Source organism: Molothrus aeneus, chromosome 3 (genome assembly GCF_037042795.1).
Source record: "Molothrus aeneus isolate 106 chromosome 3, BPBGC_Maene_1.0, whole genome shotgun sequence".
Lineage (NCBI taxonomy): Eukaryota > Metazoa > Chordata > Aves > Passeriformes > Icteridae > Molothrus > Molothrus aeneus.
Genome location: NC_089648.1, coordinates 94029788 through 94042683, shown reverse-complemented (window position 1 = coordinate 94042683; position 12896 = coordinate 94029788). Strand labels below are relative to the sequence as shown.

The window sequence follows — 12896 nt, the reverse complement described above, 5'->3', positions numbered from 1 at the left end:
ACTTTTGCTATATAAGGTACAACATAATGTATTTAAGGCATGGTGAGTGAGAATTATGTGAAGTTACTGGAGAATTTGGTTTACAGTAACGTGCATAGTTTGTAAATGACTTGTATATGTTAATTAATTTATGTTGCCTTTCTGTATTTCCAGAGAGGAGTACACTTACTTGTTAACAGAGGTTACTGAGCTAGATCATGGTAAATACTCGATTAGGATTTATGAAGCATGATAGTTTGTGAGAATGCTTGTCAAGCTCAGACATGTAGTGATCCTCCATAGAGACAATGGAAAATCTCCTTTTACCAGAAGGCATGTTTTAGATACTTAATAATGTGATTCTGACCACATCAGTATAAGAACCAGTGAGAGACACTAGGAATAGTAAGTTGTAAAGTAACACCTAAGTGGGAGTGAATGGCCTAAACCCCTCAGGTCCCTATTATTAACCTTGAGTTGCCTCTGTACCTTATGTCAGAATAAAATGACTGAGTTATTGGTGACTGTGGTGTCTGTGCTGAATATCTGTGGGGTGAAAGGTTTTGCTGGCAGTTTAGTGAAACATCTCCTTTCTGCCTAATTTTTCGTCGATGCCTAAAAAGCCAAACAGTGAGAGAGCAGGAGTTGCCAGCAGTGATTTTGCATCCATAATCTCCATATCCAAAAGTACATGTAGCTGTGCCTTATGAAAAATAAGTTGTTAAATAGTCAGCACATGCACATAACCTATGCAAAATCAGTATGAAGGAAAAGTTTTTGGGAAGGAGGTGTTGGGGCTGGACCCAGAGATGACTGATGTAGTAGAGAAGAAGGTGCTCTTTTATGGGCTTTCATATAGCTGGAGTAGATTAAAAAAACAAACAAACCCAAAAGCATAAAAGAAAAGAACAAAACCCAGCAGGTTTCTGTGCCTGTTGTTGAATCCATCCTGCTAACAGACCCATTAAGTTGTTTGCAGAAAAATGGGAGTAGTGATCCTATGCAGTACTTGAGCTTTATGTTACTGTTTGCATGCTGTTTGAGATTTGAGGGAAGGAGTCCTTCTGTGACTCAAGGCTTATGTGGTTGTACATGAGGTTTTTCTGGTCACCATGTTCCTTGTCAATATCCGGGCAAGGAGGGTGTGGCAGATTGAGCACTCCAGGCTGTTTCACAGTATCTTCAAAAGAGTGGGATAAAACAGAAGTGCAGACAGTTTGACAACTCATACAGATGAGGGAATATTACATGTCCCTGTGTGCAGTTCCCTGTTGCCACTGTGAACTGGAGGGGCTTTGAAGCTTTTAGGAAAGGGAGAAGAGAAGAACAAACTAAAGGTTGTGAATCAGGGAAAAAAGAGGTGATGAAAACAAACAGGAATTGGTAGGTAACATGCTATCAGAAACAAGAAGGGAAGCAAAGGGTGAAAATTCCTGAGAGAGTCATACTGAAAGGATAAGTGCACATTAACAGAACAGAGAGGTAAGAAATGAAGTAACTAAACACGATCTAAACTGGCCAAAAAAACAGAAAGAAGGAAAACTGTATGTAGAAACTGTAAATGAGATCAGATTACAAAGGAACTTGAAGAAGTAGCAGGGGTAATGAAGAACAAAACTGGTAAGGCCAAACTATTAATAGGAAAGGATGTGAACGATAGTAAGGCAGGGTTTTTAAATAGCATATTGGTAGTAAGAAATCTAGCAAAGGATGTGGCTTGCTACCCTGATGATAAGGGTTGCTACTTCTGTGGCTTGCTACTCTGATGATTAATGATGCTGAGAGGCAGTAAGTGTTTAGTCTTCACTAAGAAGATCAACTAACTGTCATGGAAAAGGCTTAAGAATTAAGATTAGAAAAGGGAAGGAACAGTTTAATTAGTACTTTGGTCAAGTGTTTAGGCTTGATAAAATTGCCTGTATAATATTTAGGGAATTGACTGAAATAATTTAAAATCTGCTAGTGAAGTTTTGAGAGCATAATTGGACAGAGAGGTTCTAGAAGATTGAAAATCTGCAAAGAAAATGTATTGTACTATGGGTTGGCAAGGGTTGTAGGTAGAGAAGAAGCAGGATTTTGTCATATTTTGATATTACTAGGGCTTTTGATAGTCTGGCATGGCACTTTGACAAGCCAGCTGGGGAAGCAGGGACAGCATGAAATTCTTATTTAATATGTTTGTAGCTGGATGAAAAATTGTGTTCATCAAGTAAGTCTAAGTGGTTCACTCTCAAACTGGAAATGAGTTGCCCTGAAACTGAAGTGTTCAGTATGATTGACATGAATGAAAAGGGGAGAATGTTTATTAGATTAGTGAAGGGGTGGTAAGGATGCTGGGAGAAAGGATTAGATTTTGAACACATTTTGACAATACCAGAAATGATTAGGGGAAAAAAATGAAGTGTGATTCACTAGAATTAGTGCGTAGTTCTGCTTTTGTTGATGACCAGAAGGGCATGTGTTTATTGGATGGGGAACAAGGTGATGCAGTCCTGCCGGAAAAGGGGCATGTGTATGGGGTGGGGGCAATGGTTTAAAGGCAACAGAAGGTGAAGGCTTGTAAGTAGTACTGTGATGCTCAAAAAAGAAGGTAAACATTGTACTCAGAGGTATACACAGAAGTATTTTCTGTAAGCTATGAGAAAGTATTCTAGTAATCTTCACAGCTTAATTAGGCATCCTGGGGAATGCTGTGCTTGATTTTTGGCACTCATCATGGAGCCTGTGAACCACCTGGAGAAATGCCAGAGAGAGCAGACAGAAGGATCTGAGATCTCTCAGGAGACGAGTTCAAACCTGACAGAAGAAGATGGGCCTTCACATGAGATGAAAAAAAATTGTGGAACTCCATGTCCCAGTTGTTGTGAATGGAAAACATGATTGCACAAATTTATAAGACAGAAGTCCATGGAGGATTGGCCCAGTATACAGCCACACAGATTGCTTAGGCTGGGAAGAGTACCTGGGGAAGGGTCACTGTGTACCTGTTCGCTTTTGATGCATTTCAGATGTATGTCCTTGACTGTTGCTGCAGATGGGATCTTGGGCCAGACAGCAGACAGACTTGGGTTTGACCCTGGGAGTCTCTTCTACATTCTGGAAAATGTCTGAGGAGAGATGGGAGGAGCTGGTGTGAAGTATCAGGAGAAGAGTGCTATACATCTGCTATGTACTACTAGGCACATGTAGAATCAGCTTTAAAGAGAGAAGAGTGGGAGCTAACAGTGGATGGGTCTAAGGTGATGTCCTTAGTGGTGTCTTGTTAGAATGAGATCCAAGCTGAAGTACAGAGTTAGAGAAATACTTGCAGAGGCAGCAGGCGGTTGGGAAATTCATGAGTTTCGAGTCATACAGAGGTGACTTCTCTTTTCACGAGACCCTTATGACTCAGCACTGGCAGTGTTGCTGGTTTCCATGCTGTGCCATCCATGACTACCTGCTTGTGAAGGCGGAGTTGAGATCCTGTCAGCAGAAACTGGATAGCAAGTGTCAAGAGATGATGCTGGTTCACCTACATTCACCAAAGTCCAAATAAGTATGTGCCTAGAAAACGTGGTTATAGTGATAGACCACTTCTTCAGCTTCCTGGAGGTATAGCTATGAGGTTCAGGTGCTTATTTTGTATGGTATGGGGTTTATATTGCCTTTATGTACTGATGAAGGAAGTCTCTAGTACTATTTTTATATATTCAAATAATGTTATTGCCTCAGAAAAGTTATGTGGCTTTGTCATCACAAATTTTAAATGTGTTCCAGAAAATGGAAGAAAACCATTTGAGAACAAATCTTCTTCTTTTACTCCTTTTAAGCAGAAATTTCAATAGATGCTGAATGTGTTATTTGCAATGAATGAGTTTGAGAAGTGACTTTGAAATTTTGCTCCAGTTACAGCAATTGATGTGATGAGGGTGGTGTTAATACTGCCAGATGTCTGGCTTGTACAGGCTTAGCCATATTTTGTCTTGATGTGATTTTCTTGTGTTTTAATTTGGAATAAAAACTGCAGCTGCTTTTAATTGCCTTGATAGTGGCTTTGTCTGTGTTTATTTCATGGACATAGGAATGGATAGTAATGGTGGCCAATAGTGCCTTGAAAGCAGCGTGTGGAGATGTGTGTTTGTACACAGTCACCAAGGGGATGAAGTGTATTTCACATTTAGTTGTGTAAAAGGCTTAAGTCTGAGGTTATTCTGAATTGTCTGTATAGCTTCACAGTCTGATTCTGATGTCAAGAAAGTTTCCTGCATAGTATTCAAAAATTGCCTTCGGAACAGCTGTAAATTTATAATTCATGGCAGTAGACTTGTTATGGTATGGTAGGCAGTGGTAATGTCATATGCACGACAAGCAGTCCACAGATGGCTCTTAGGTTTGTCTCGGAAAAAAAGTTGAAAAGAGGCTGTACTTGAGTTTAAGCAGTGATAGTGCCTGGATAGCTCTCAGAAGGTCTCTGGTTAAAAAGATTATTTAGTTTTGGAAATATGAAGCTGTTCTGTTTTCCTACCCAGCATGCAGTGTCTTAGAAAATACTCTCTGGTTTATCTAAGTATTGTGTTCTTGGAACTGGCCAGTCTCTGACTACTCAGCTGAAAGTGGTAATAATAGTATAATCCATGGAGCTGGTTGTTTGGCTTTAGAAGATTGAGTGAAGAATTAAATGTCTGAATTATGCTTTAAGTCTAAAAGGGCCAGTCAGCGGGAAAACATGCTACTTGCTTGGGGAAAGGATCATGGATGTGGCAGGGCAAGGGAAGAGGTGCCCAGCCATCAGCAGCATCTGTTGGTCTGAGAGGGTGGGAGATGGTGGTGTTCCTCAAGGGTAGATCCGACATTGCTGATGAGGGAAGGATGGCTGAATCATTAGAAGGGACAAGTGGGGGCACCACGACTCCTTTGCCATGTAAGGTAGAAAGACACAGAGAATGCTGTGGTCAGGGGCAGAGGAGAGGAAGGACAGTGCCTGTTCATACCTTCTGTTCGTACCTTCTGGTAGATCTGAATCTGCTGTGTTCTGGCCAAGAGTGTTTCTGGATGTGCTATGGTTGGGTTTCTTCCACTCTTCTGATCATGGAGGTTAAGGAAAAACTTTTATATTTAGGTGAAGAAGGGTTTTTATCTAGTTGTCAGGAAAATATCCCTACACTTACCATTGCAGACTGAAGCTAGAGCTTGCTAGTAACTGCAGAGTTTGGTAAAACATAGCTTTAATCACAAAAACATCTGTGCATTCTGCCTTTCTTCTGTCCTCCAGGGCTGTGGTGCCCTGTCTCTTGACCAGACCCTTAGGTGATAAAGTTTGGTCCAGTTTAGATTATTCCTCCTGTGTCCTAACATCTTTTTCCATAGGCAATGCTGCTACCTTGCCTCTCTCTCCCCCCTTCATAATTTCTGAGTGCTTTCTGCCTCCAGGTTTGCAAAAAGAACTGAAAAAGATAAGGGGAGGAGGGTAGGAAGCGGCTGTGGAGGGAAGAGTATGTTGTGCTGGCAGACAGGGTTTAGGAGGCATTTTGGAGCAAGTTATACCCCTTTGCTACAGGCCTGTTGGCCTCATTTGGCTTTGGATGTCAGCCCGAATGCTGACGTCCCCTGGCAGTCCCTGTTGTGTGTTTGAGTGCTGTGTTGCCCCTCCTTCTGTCATCTGTGCCAAACTGAGCCATAACTTAACAGCCATGGCTTAAGCTCTGTATTTCGGGCTATTTGTGTAAATAATCAGTACTAATTTGGGTGATAGCTTTAGCATGATAGATGAGGAGTATAACATATCTAAAGCAAACTGTGAACTCAACAGATTTGCAGGTGTTCTTTGAATCTTTGAAGAATAAGTTGTTTTCACTTCCTGGACAGCTTAGGCCTTGGTATTACTGCTTTTTTAATTTTTTTTGTGGTTGTTTTTTTTTTTTTTTGTGGTTGTTTTTTTTTTTTTTTAATCACAAAAATAGTATATATATTTTGGACAGGAATAAAAATCTGGAAGGACATTTAAGAACACTAATTTTTATTTATATGATGGGAGTTTTTGAAATTGATTCAGCAGTAGAAAATATCTCCATTTGCCCCTGCAAAGAAAATGTTTTTCTGTAAACATTTCCTATGTATGGTATATGAACACAGCTGTGAGAGCAAAGATGTGGCATAATTTCAGTAAATCAATCTGAAGTGATTCCAGTTTTATTTTTCTGTTCTTACACATTGCTAAGAAGGATTGAAGACATAGGTAGAAAAGTTTAAGTGATAAAATCTGTTTGTAGCAATAGCTGCCACGTGAGCTACAATATACAGTCAGTGCTGACTTTATGTAAATCAGAGACTGAAGTGCTACTTTATTGATATATTGGCATAAGCTCTAGTTCACTGTGCCAAGCCATGCAGTCATTTTTCTAGAACCTCTGTCCTTTTTTTGGGGGTGGAAGCTGAAACATTTATGACTAGTCCTAATGGTGTCATCTCAAGAAGGGGTAGAATAAATTTCTGGGTCTGGGTCAGGCCTGTGCAGTGGGAAGAATTCAAGATGCCATTGTTTGTGCTGTTCTCCATAAGTCTAAAAAAAACCATGCATGTGTTTACGTAGAATTTGTTGTATTTGCTTTATTGATAACAATACTATTACACTGACCAAAAATGGCAGGGTAGAAAAATACTTTAAAATACTGCTGATATGTCACTCCCACACTTCCTTTGATTCCTTTACTGCTGGACAATCCTAAACGCCAGGGATTCTGAGGAAAAGGGGCAGGACAGTGTGGCATTTGTTTCCACTGTATTTCCATGTATTTTCTCAGTTCAGTAGTTATTGAATGAATACAGTACAAGCCTCAGGAATTTTGTGAAAGAAATGGTTTTGCAAATGACAAGGATAGAGATTTTTTTCTTGAAGGCTCATGTGACTTCTGTTGGGATTTTTGGTAGTTTGTATTTTAACTTTCTTCAAGATTAATCTGTAACGGTCCACTGAATTTTTCATGTCTCCCCCTAAAACAAAGTCATGATTCCCAGCTGGAAGTATTCCCTAACTAATCTCTTGTGGTAGCAGGGCTGTGTGCTCTTGCCTGGTTGTTCCCTGCTGTGTCTCACTCCAGTTGTGCTGGTGACTGCTGCTGCAGAGAGCAGATGGAATGAGTCAGGAGGAAGCGTTTTGTGGTTTGCAGGGCTTGGTGTTGGTGGCTTGGCTGTTCTGGGCTCCTTTCTAAACCTACTTCTTCTGCCTCGTGTTAGCTACCTGCATTTCATAACTGAAGCGTTTCTTTGCAGAGATGTGTTGAAGGAGACAGAAGACTGTTGCCATTTCTGGGGACAGTAGATGCCAGACTTGATTAGTCTGGCATCTACTGACTGATCTTGTGGAAGTGTTACATGCTGCATGTGGGTAAAAGTCAGCTACATGATAGGAGGGCTTGCAGCAGAGCAGGGATAGCTGTTGGACCATGGTTAATTCCTTATAAAACTGAAATTGCTGTATGGTCAAATATAACTTTAATTCATCAAGTGAACAGAAAAATTTGTGAATTTCCGCTATTCAGCATTGACTTAAAGGAAATGTTTTCCTATAGATCTTGCTCAAGCATGCCCAAAGTCATCCCTAGGCATAGTTGAGCAGAGCTCCAGGGATTTGACTGCAGTTTGATAGTCTCTGAGAACATGGGAAAATCTTGCATGACAGGAGAATCCACTGCAATGCTAAAGAATTTCAGATCTGCCCAGGCTGCTCAATTCCTAGCAAAATAATGATGTAGTGACATAAATTGGAAGATTACCTCATGCCCTGGAGCCTCTTTTATGATTCTCACTGGCTGGGAATTAGACTGTGCTCTGGGCTTTATTACAGGGAGGCTGTGGCTCCCTAGCACTGCCTCAGAAGGTAAATCCTTCCTGAGTTGCACAAATGCAACTGTGATATAAATCTCCCTCCTCCCCACGTCTTTCCCCATCTGCATTACATTTTTACCTAGCTCAGGCCTGATTTTAGATCTCCCAGGCTTGGGAGCAGGAAAGAAACCCTGCCGTAAGATTTCTGGTTTTTTTGCATGCCACTTGTTCTCAAAGCAGGTGGAGGCAAGCAGACACTGCCCTGGTGAGAAAGCTTTGAAGTGCCTGCCCTGTTAAGGTTGCTTTGCAAGCTGGTGGATGCTGCAAAGGACTACCACAGTGGTTCCCTTCATCACTCTGCCCTTGCAGGGTGTGGGTACCAGTGTGTTTGTGCACCAGCAGGGTAAAGATGGAAAGAGAAACCCCATGGTGTGGGCTCTGGTACAAATACCAGATTTGTGTCTCCTGGTGTAATGAAGTCACTCCTGTAGCCATTGCTGTAATTAGCTGTGTGGATTAGATTAAAGCTAGCATAGCAGAACAACCAATCCACTCAGACATCTGGTAAATGGTTTCTATTCCTTGTTAATAACCAATTATCATCAATGACAAAGGTTAATTTTTTTTCCTCTGGTGTTATGGGTTGTGGTTGCACAGACCCCAGCTTTAGCACATCTTTATTTCAGAGAGGGAAAGAAACGAGAGAAGGGTTTGGGTTTTAGTGTATAACTGAGAGAAATTTCAGAAGCTAACTTTGTACCATCTCTGTTGCTATTTACCATGCATCTTGCTCCCTTTACAGTGAAATATAATGCCCTAAGAAAAATTCTTTCTACTCAGCAGTAACTCACTCTGTCCTAGTTAGGAAGACAGAAGTTTCCTTTAGCTAAAATTGTATTTCTTAGTGCAACTGTTTGAACATGGGTTTATTTGGGTAGATGTTGGGAATAAATGTGTCAGTGCATCTAGAGGTGTTTACATTGCAGATCAGGTACTTTGCAGGACTTCATAATGCCTCTCCTGCGTGCCAAGCAAGCTTGGCCAAGTGTGAGGGCTCCCTGCCACTGTGAATTGGGGCAGTTTGTCCGCTCCACTGGCTGCTGAGAAAAGTATTTTGCCATACACTCCTGTGTGGAACACCTCAAAGGCCAGTGGGGTTGCTCAGAGTTAATGACTGCATGAGATGCTTCTCAAGAGGAGAGAGAGATGATAAGAAAAAAAAAAAGCAGGTTTAACAGCAACATAAATATGTTGTGGAAAGAACTGTGTTCTTTAGGCCCAGTACTCCCCATGCCTGTTAAGGTTTTGAGTACCAGAATGAAGTATTGGAGTGTGCTACCCACAGACTTAATTTGTGGGATGTGAGTCATTTGGTTTAACTTAGTTTATAATTTGGATAGATGGTACATACTGGATAGCATTTTTCTTCTAGTGCTCTGGAAGCAGTCAGGACAACCTGTATTCAGTTCATTGAGATTCCTTCTGTTTGCCATTGTCAAAGGAAAGATTTCATTGACTTCTGAAATTAACATTTATTGAAGTTCAGGGGTCAAATGATTGCTGTATCTTGGAAGCAATGCCTTTAGGTCCAGGATCAAGAAGGACATTAATAAATAAATAAATAAATAGATTTTTTTTTCTTGCTCTGTGAAACAGTTGAGTAAAAGATTGGTGTAAACCCGTGGCTTTTTAGGAGATACAAAAAGATCTAACCGAATAGAATCAGCAGAACAAATATGAGTCAGCAGTGTGCCTTGGCAGCCAAAAGGGGGAACCATGGACTAGAGGATGCATCAAGCCTACATCACCAGCCAGTCAATAGAGGTGATTATCCCACTGCATTCAGCCTTGGTGCTGCCTCACCTCGAGTGCTCTGTGCACTTCTGGGCCCCCCAGTTTTAGAAGGTCCTTCAGTGCATTTGGAGGAGGGCAACAAAACTGGCGACAGGGCTCAAAGGCATGTCCTGTGAGGAGCAGCTAAAGGCTTTGGTTCCTCTAGTCTGGCTGAGGGGCACTCCCATTGCTATCTACAGCTTTCTGAGGAGGCCAGGTGGAGACAGAGGTGGGATCTCTTCTGCCTGGTATCCAGGGGTACAAGGTGTGGGAATGCTTGAGAGCTGCAGCAGGGGAACTTCAGACTGGACAGTAGGAAGCATTTCTTTACTGGGAGGGTGGTCCATCACTGCAGTAGATTTCCTAGAGATGTGATTGATGTCTGAAACCTGTCAGTGTTTAGGAGGATTTTGGACAATGCTGCTAATAACATGCTTTAACTTTTGGTGAGCCCTGAAGTGATCAGGTCCCTTCCACCTGGAATGTGCTGTTCTATTCTGTTCTGTCCTGTTCTACAATTCATAATATAATTAAGATAAGAACTGTGACACTAATGGCTTCATGATGTAATGATATCCAGGAGCTTAACAGGACATTTATTTGGATTTTAAAAATATTTGAAGGCACATTAGTTGAAATAGTTAAAGCAATAAGTTATATTAACCCAAATATATTGATATGTTAGTTACTTTTTACCATGGTGACATAATTCTGTGAGGTTAATTCTGGGTGCTCCTTTGATTAAGAGCGATAAATCCTGTGCGTGGTTTCAAAAATTTTAATCTTTATCTGGGCTGCAATGGAAAATAACAACTTGGGTGGCATAGAGGATTGAATGGATTGTAAAAGTGTTTCAGTCTCTGTGGATGTAAAGAAAAATATTCAAAAAGAGAACATGGACAACAGCCCCCACCAAACAGAGAAAAAAAGTAATGTTGCTGTAGGTTGGTGTTCATACTTTTGCAGCTCTGCAAAAGGCATCTCACATCTTCCATCAACCATGGAAGGAGAACAGCACTGCTGTAATGTTGATGTTTTGGTAAGTGTGTGGTAGTTAATCTCACCGATTTCTGATGGTGTGATATTTCTTTTTTTCGTTCAGGTACCTTTGGGACTCTTGTTCTTCCAGCAGTAAGTATTTTTTTCCTTCCCTCCTTCCTCAGAAAATGTTGACTGCTTGTAGCTTACCACCTGTTGGTGTTGATGATATATTTTGCATGCGATCCCAGTTGTTTTCACAGTATCAGATAAGTGCATTTCCTGACCAATAAATCAAGGGTTTTTCAGATCAAATGCTCTGCAACTTCTTAGAAGTAATTATAGGACTCAGGAGCTGATTTCCAGCATCAACACAAACTATCATAGAACTTGAACACAAAAATTTAATTTATGTCTTTTTTTACTGCTTTATACCTGTATTTTAGATACAACATTTATATGATTTTTTCAGCTAATTACAGCTGAAAAAATCATATAAAGCAACAATTGAGAAATACCAAAATAAAATATATTTATATACAAGCTTTGTAAGGGCTTGGAAATGCATATTCAGTGAAAGTACATTAAAAACCCAAAAATGTATCTTGAATTGTGTGTTGTGTATGAATCCTGAATTTATGATCCTGGATATTCATCTTGAAAACGCAATATAAAGAAAAAAGTTTTACCAAAGTTATCCATAAGTCTGCATATCCCTTAATCTGGTGGGTTTAAGTTCTGATCTCAAATAAACTGTCTATGAGTAAATAGTTTGGAAGTATTTGATGGATAATCAGTGACAATGAGCAGCTCAACATTATGCAGATTACTAGGCTGAAATGCCATCTGTATGAACTATACATTAGCAAATGTAGAAAATTCTATTCATTAAAAAGAAAAATTAACAAGTTCCTTAATATAATCTGGCCAGGCCTTAAAATGTTCAAGCACTAAAACTAGGCAGGGTATTTTCCTCCCTCTCTTGCTGCTATCTGAAGAGATGAAAATTGGCTAATTTTAATGCAATATTTTCTATTCGTTTGTGTAGCCACAGTAGACTTAGATTTTGTCCAAAGTGTAATTTGCTAGCAGAAGGTGGGTAATGAGTTTCTGGATTCAGCCTCATCTTTTCCAGAGGAAACAGTGGCTGCTTTGTCTGAGGTACTCGTGATGGTGGTTGGTGTAGTCAGAAGTACGTGAGATGGCCTTTTTCTCTCTTGTGTTAGGACTGCCAAAATGGGGATAGTAATACCATTCATTTGGGATGTTTTGACTAAGATAAAATATTTTCACAGCAAGTTCCTACTACTTAGTGCTAAATACTGCCTTGCTCATGTTTGGGTTGAGAAACAACCCTTTAGAGAAGGAGTTGGTGGGGCTGAGGTAGTCACTATTACTGCTGCAATTGTGGATATGTTGTATTAGTGCAGTTTCTGGTACCATAAATGTGTGAAACAGAAGGTGGGTTACATTGGACCTCATCTGTCCTAATACACTGCCATGGCAATGCAAACCTCATTGTCTCTGACCTTTACATCAAGAAAGGCAGTTGTGTCACCATGTGTTGGAAGGAAAGGTCTTTTGAAATATAACAGGTATAAAAATTTAGGGAGAAACCCATGCTGTCTATTGTTATTTGTGGTAGGAAAGGGATACAGGAAAATAGATGAAGTCTCTAAATGGTATTTATAGAAGATTTACATTTTTAAAGATGAAGTTGAAGACAATACTTGCAGCAAAATAATACTGTAAGAGTACAATTCATTGATGAAACAAAACAAGGTTATTTTCCCCATTTTGATTTTTAATTATTATAATGTTTCCTGGACTTCTTGTAGCAAATCCTATCTGACTTAATAATAGTAATATTCATAAATGAATGTTTGAGGTAACAATAAGGTAGTCTTTGATAGATGCAGTAGCTAAGGCTGTTCCTCTTATTTAAGATATTGCAGAATACTTGGCATGGAATTTGGAGGGTGTTGAAATATGTGAATCATATGTTCTTGGCAATGTGTGTACAAAAACCTGCAGCTGGAGAAAATGCAAAATCCTTTTCAGTGTGGAACTTTGCATCTAAAATTTAATTCTATAAATCCAGATTTTAAAGGGGGGTGTCTTCTTCCCATGTCATCACAGGCCTGCTTAAAGGTGAAAAAGAGCTTTTTTCATTTTTCCCCCTTGATTTTTTTTCCTGGCTTGTTTTAAAAACAGAAAGTTAATAGAGAGGGATGGAATTGTAGTTGATTCCTCTTTATAGGTAAACACACAGAGAAGGAAATGTATTCTCTACAGACATTTGC

At 40.0% G+C, this 12896-nt stretch overlaps 1 protein-coding gene across 1 annotated transcript in view; it reads left to right on the top strand.

The window, feature by feature from the left end:
• The window catches only part of CD109 (CD109 molecule), a 66176-nt gene that overhangs the window by 4177 nt on the left and 49103 nt on the right, over positions 1 to 12896 (top strand). The window contains exon 3 of the mRNA XM_066545908.1: positions 10718 to 10746. Within this exon, the coding sequence (XP_066402005.1) occupies positions 10718 to 10746 (29 nt within the window). The remainder of the gene's footprint in view (positions 1 to 10717; positions 10747 to 12896) is intronic.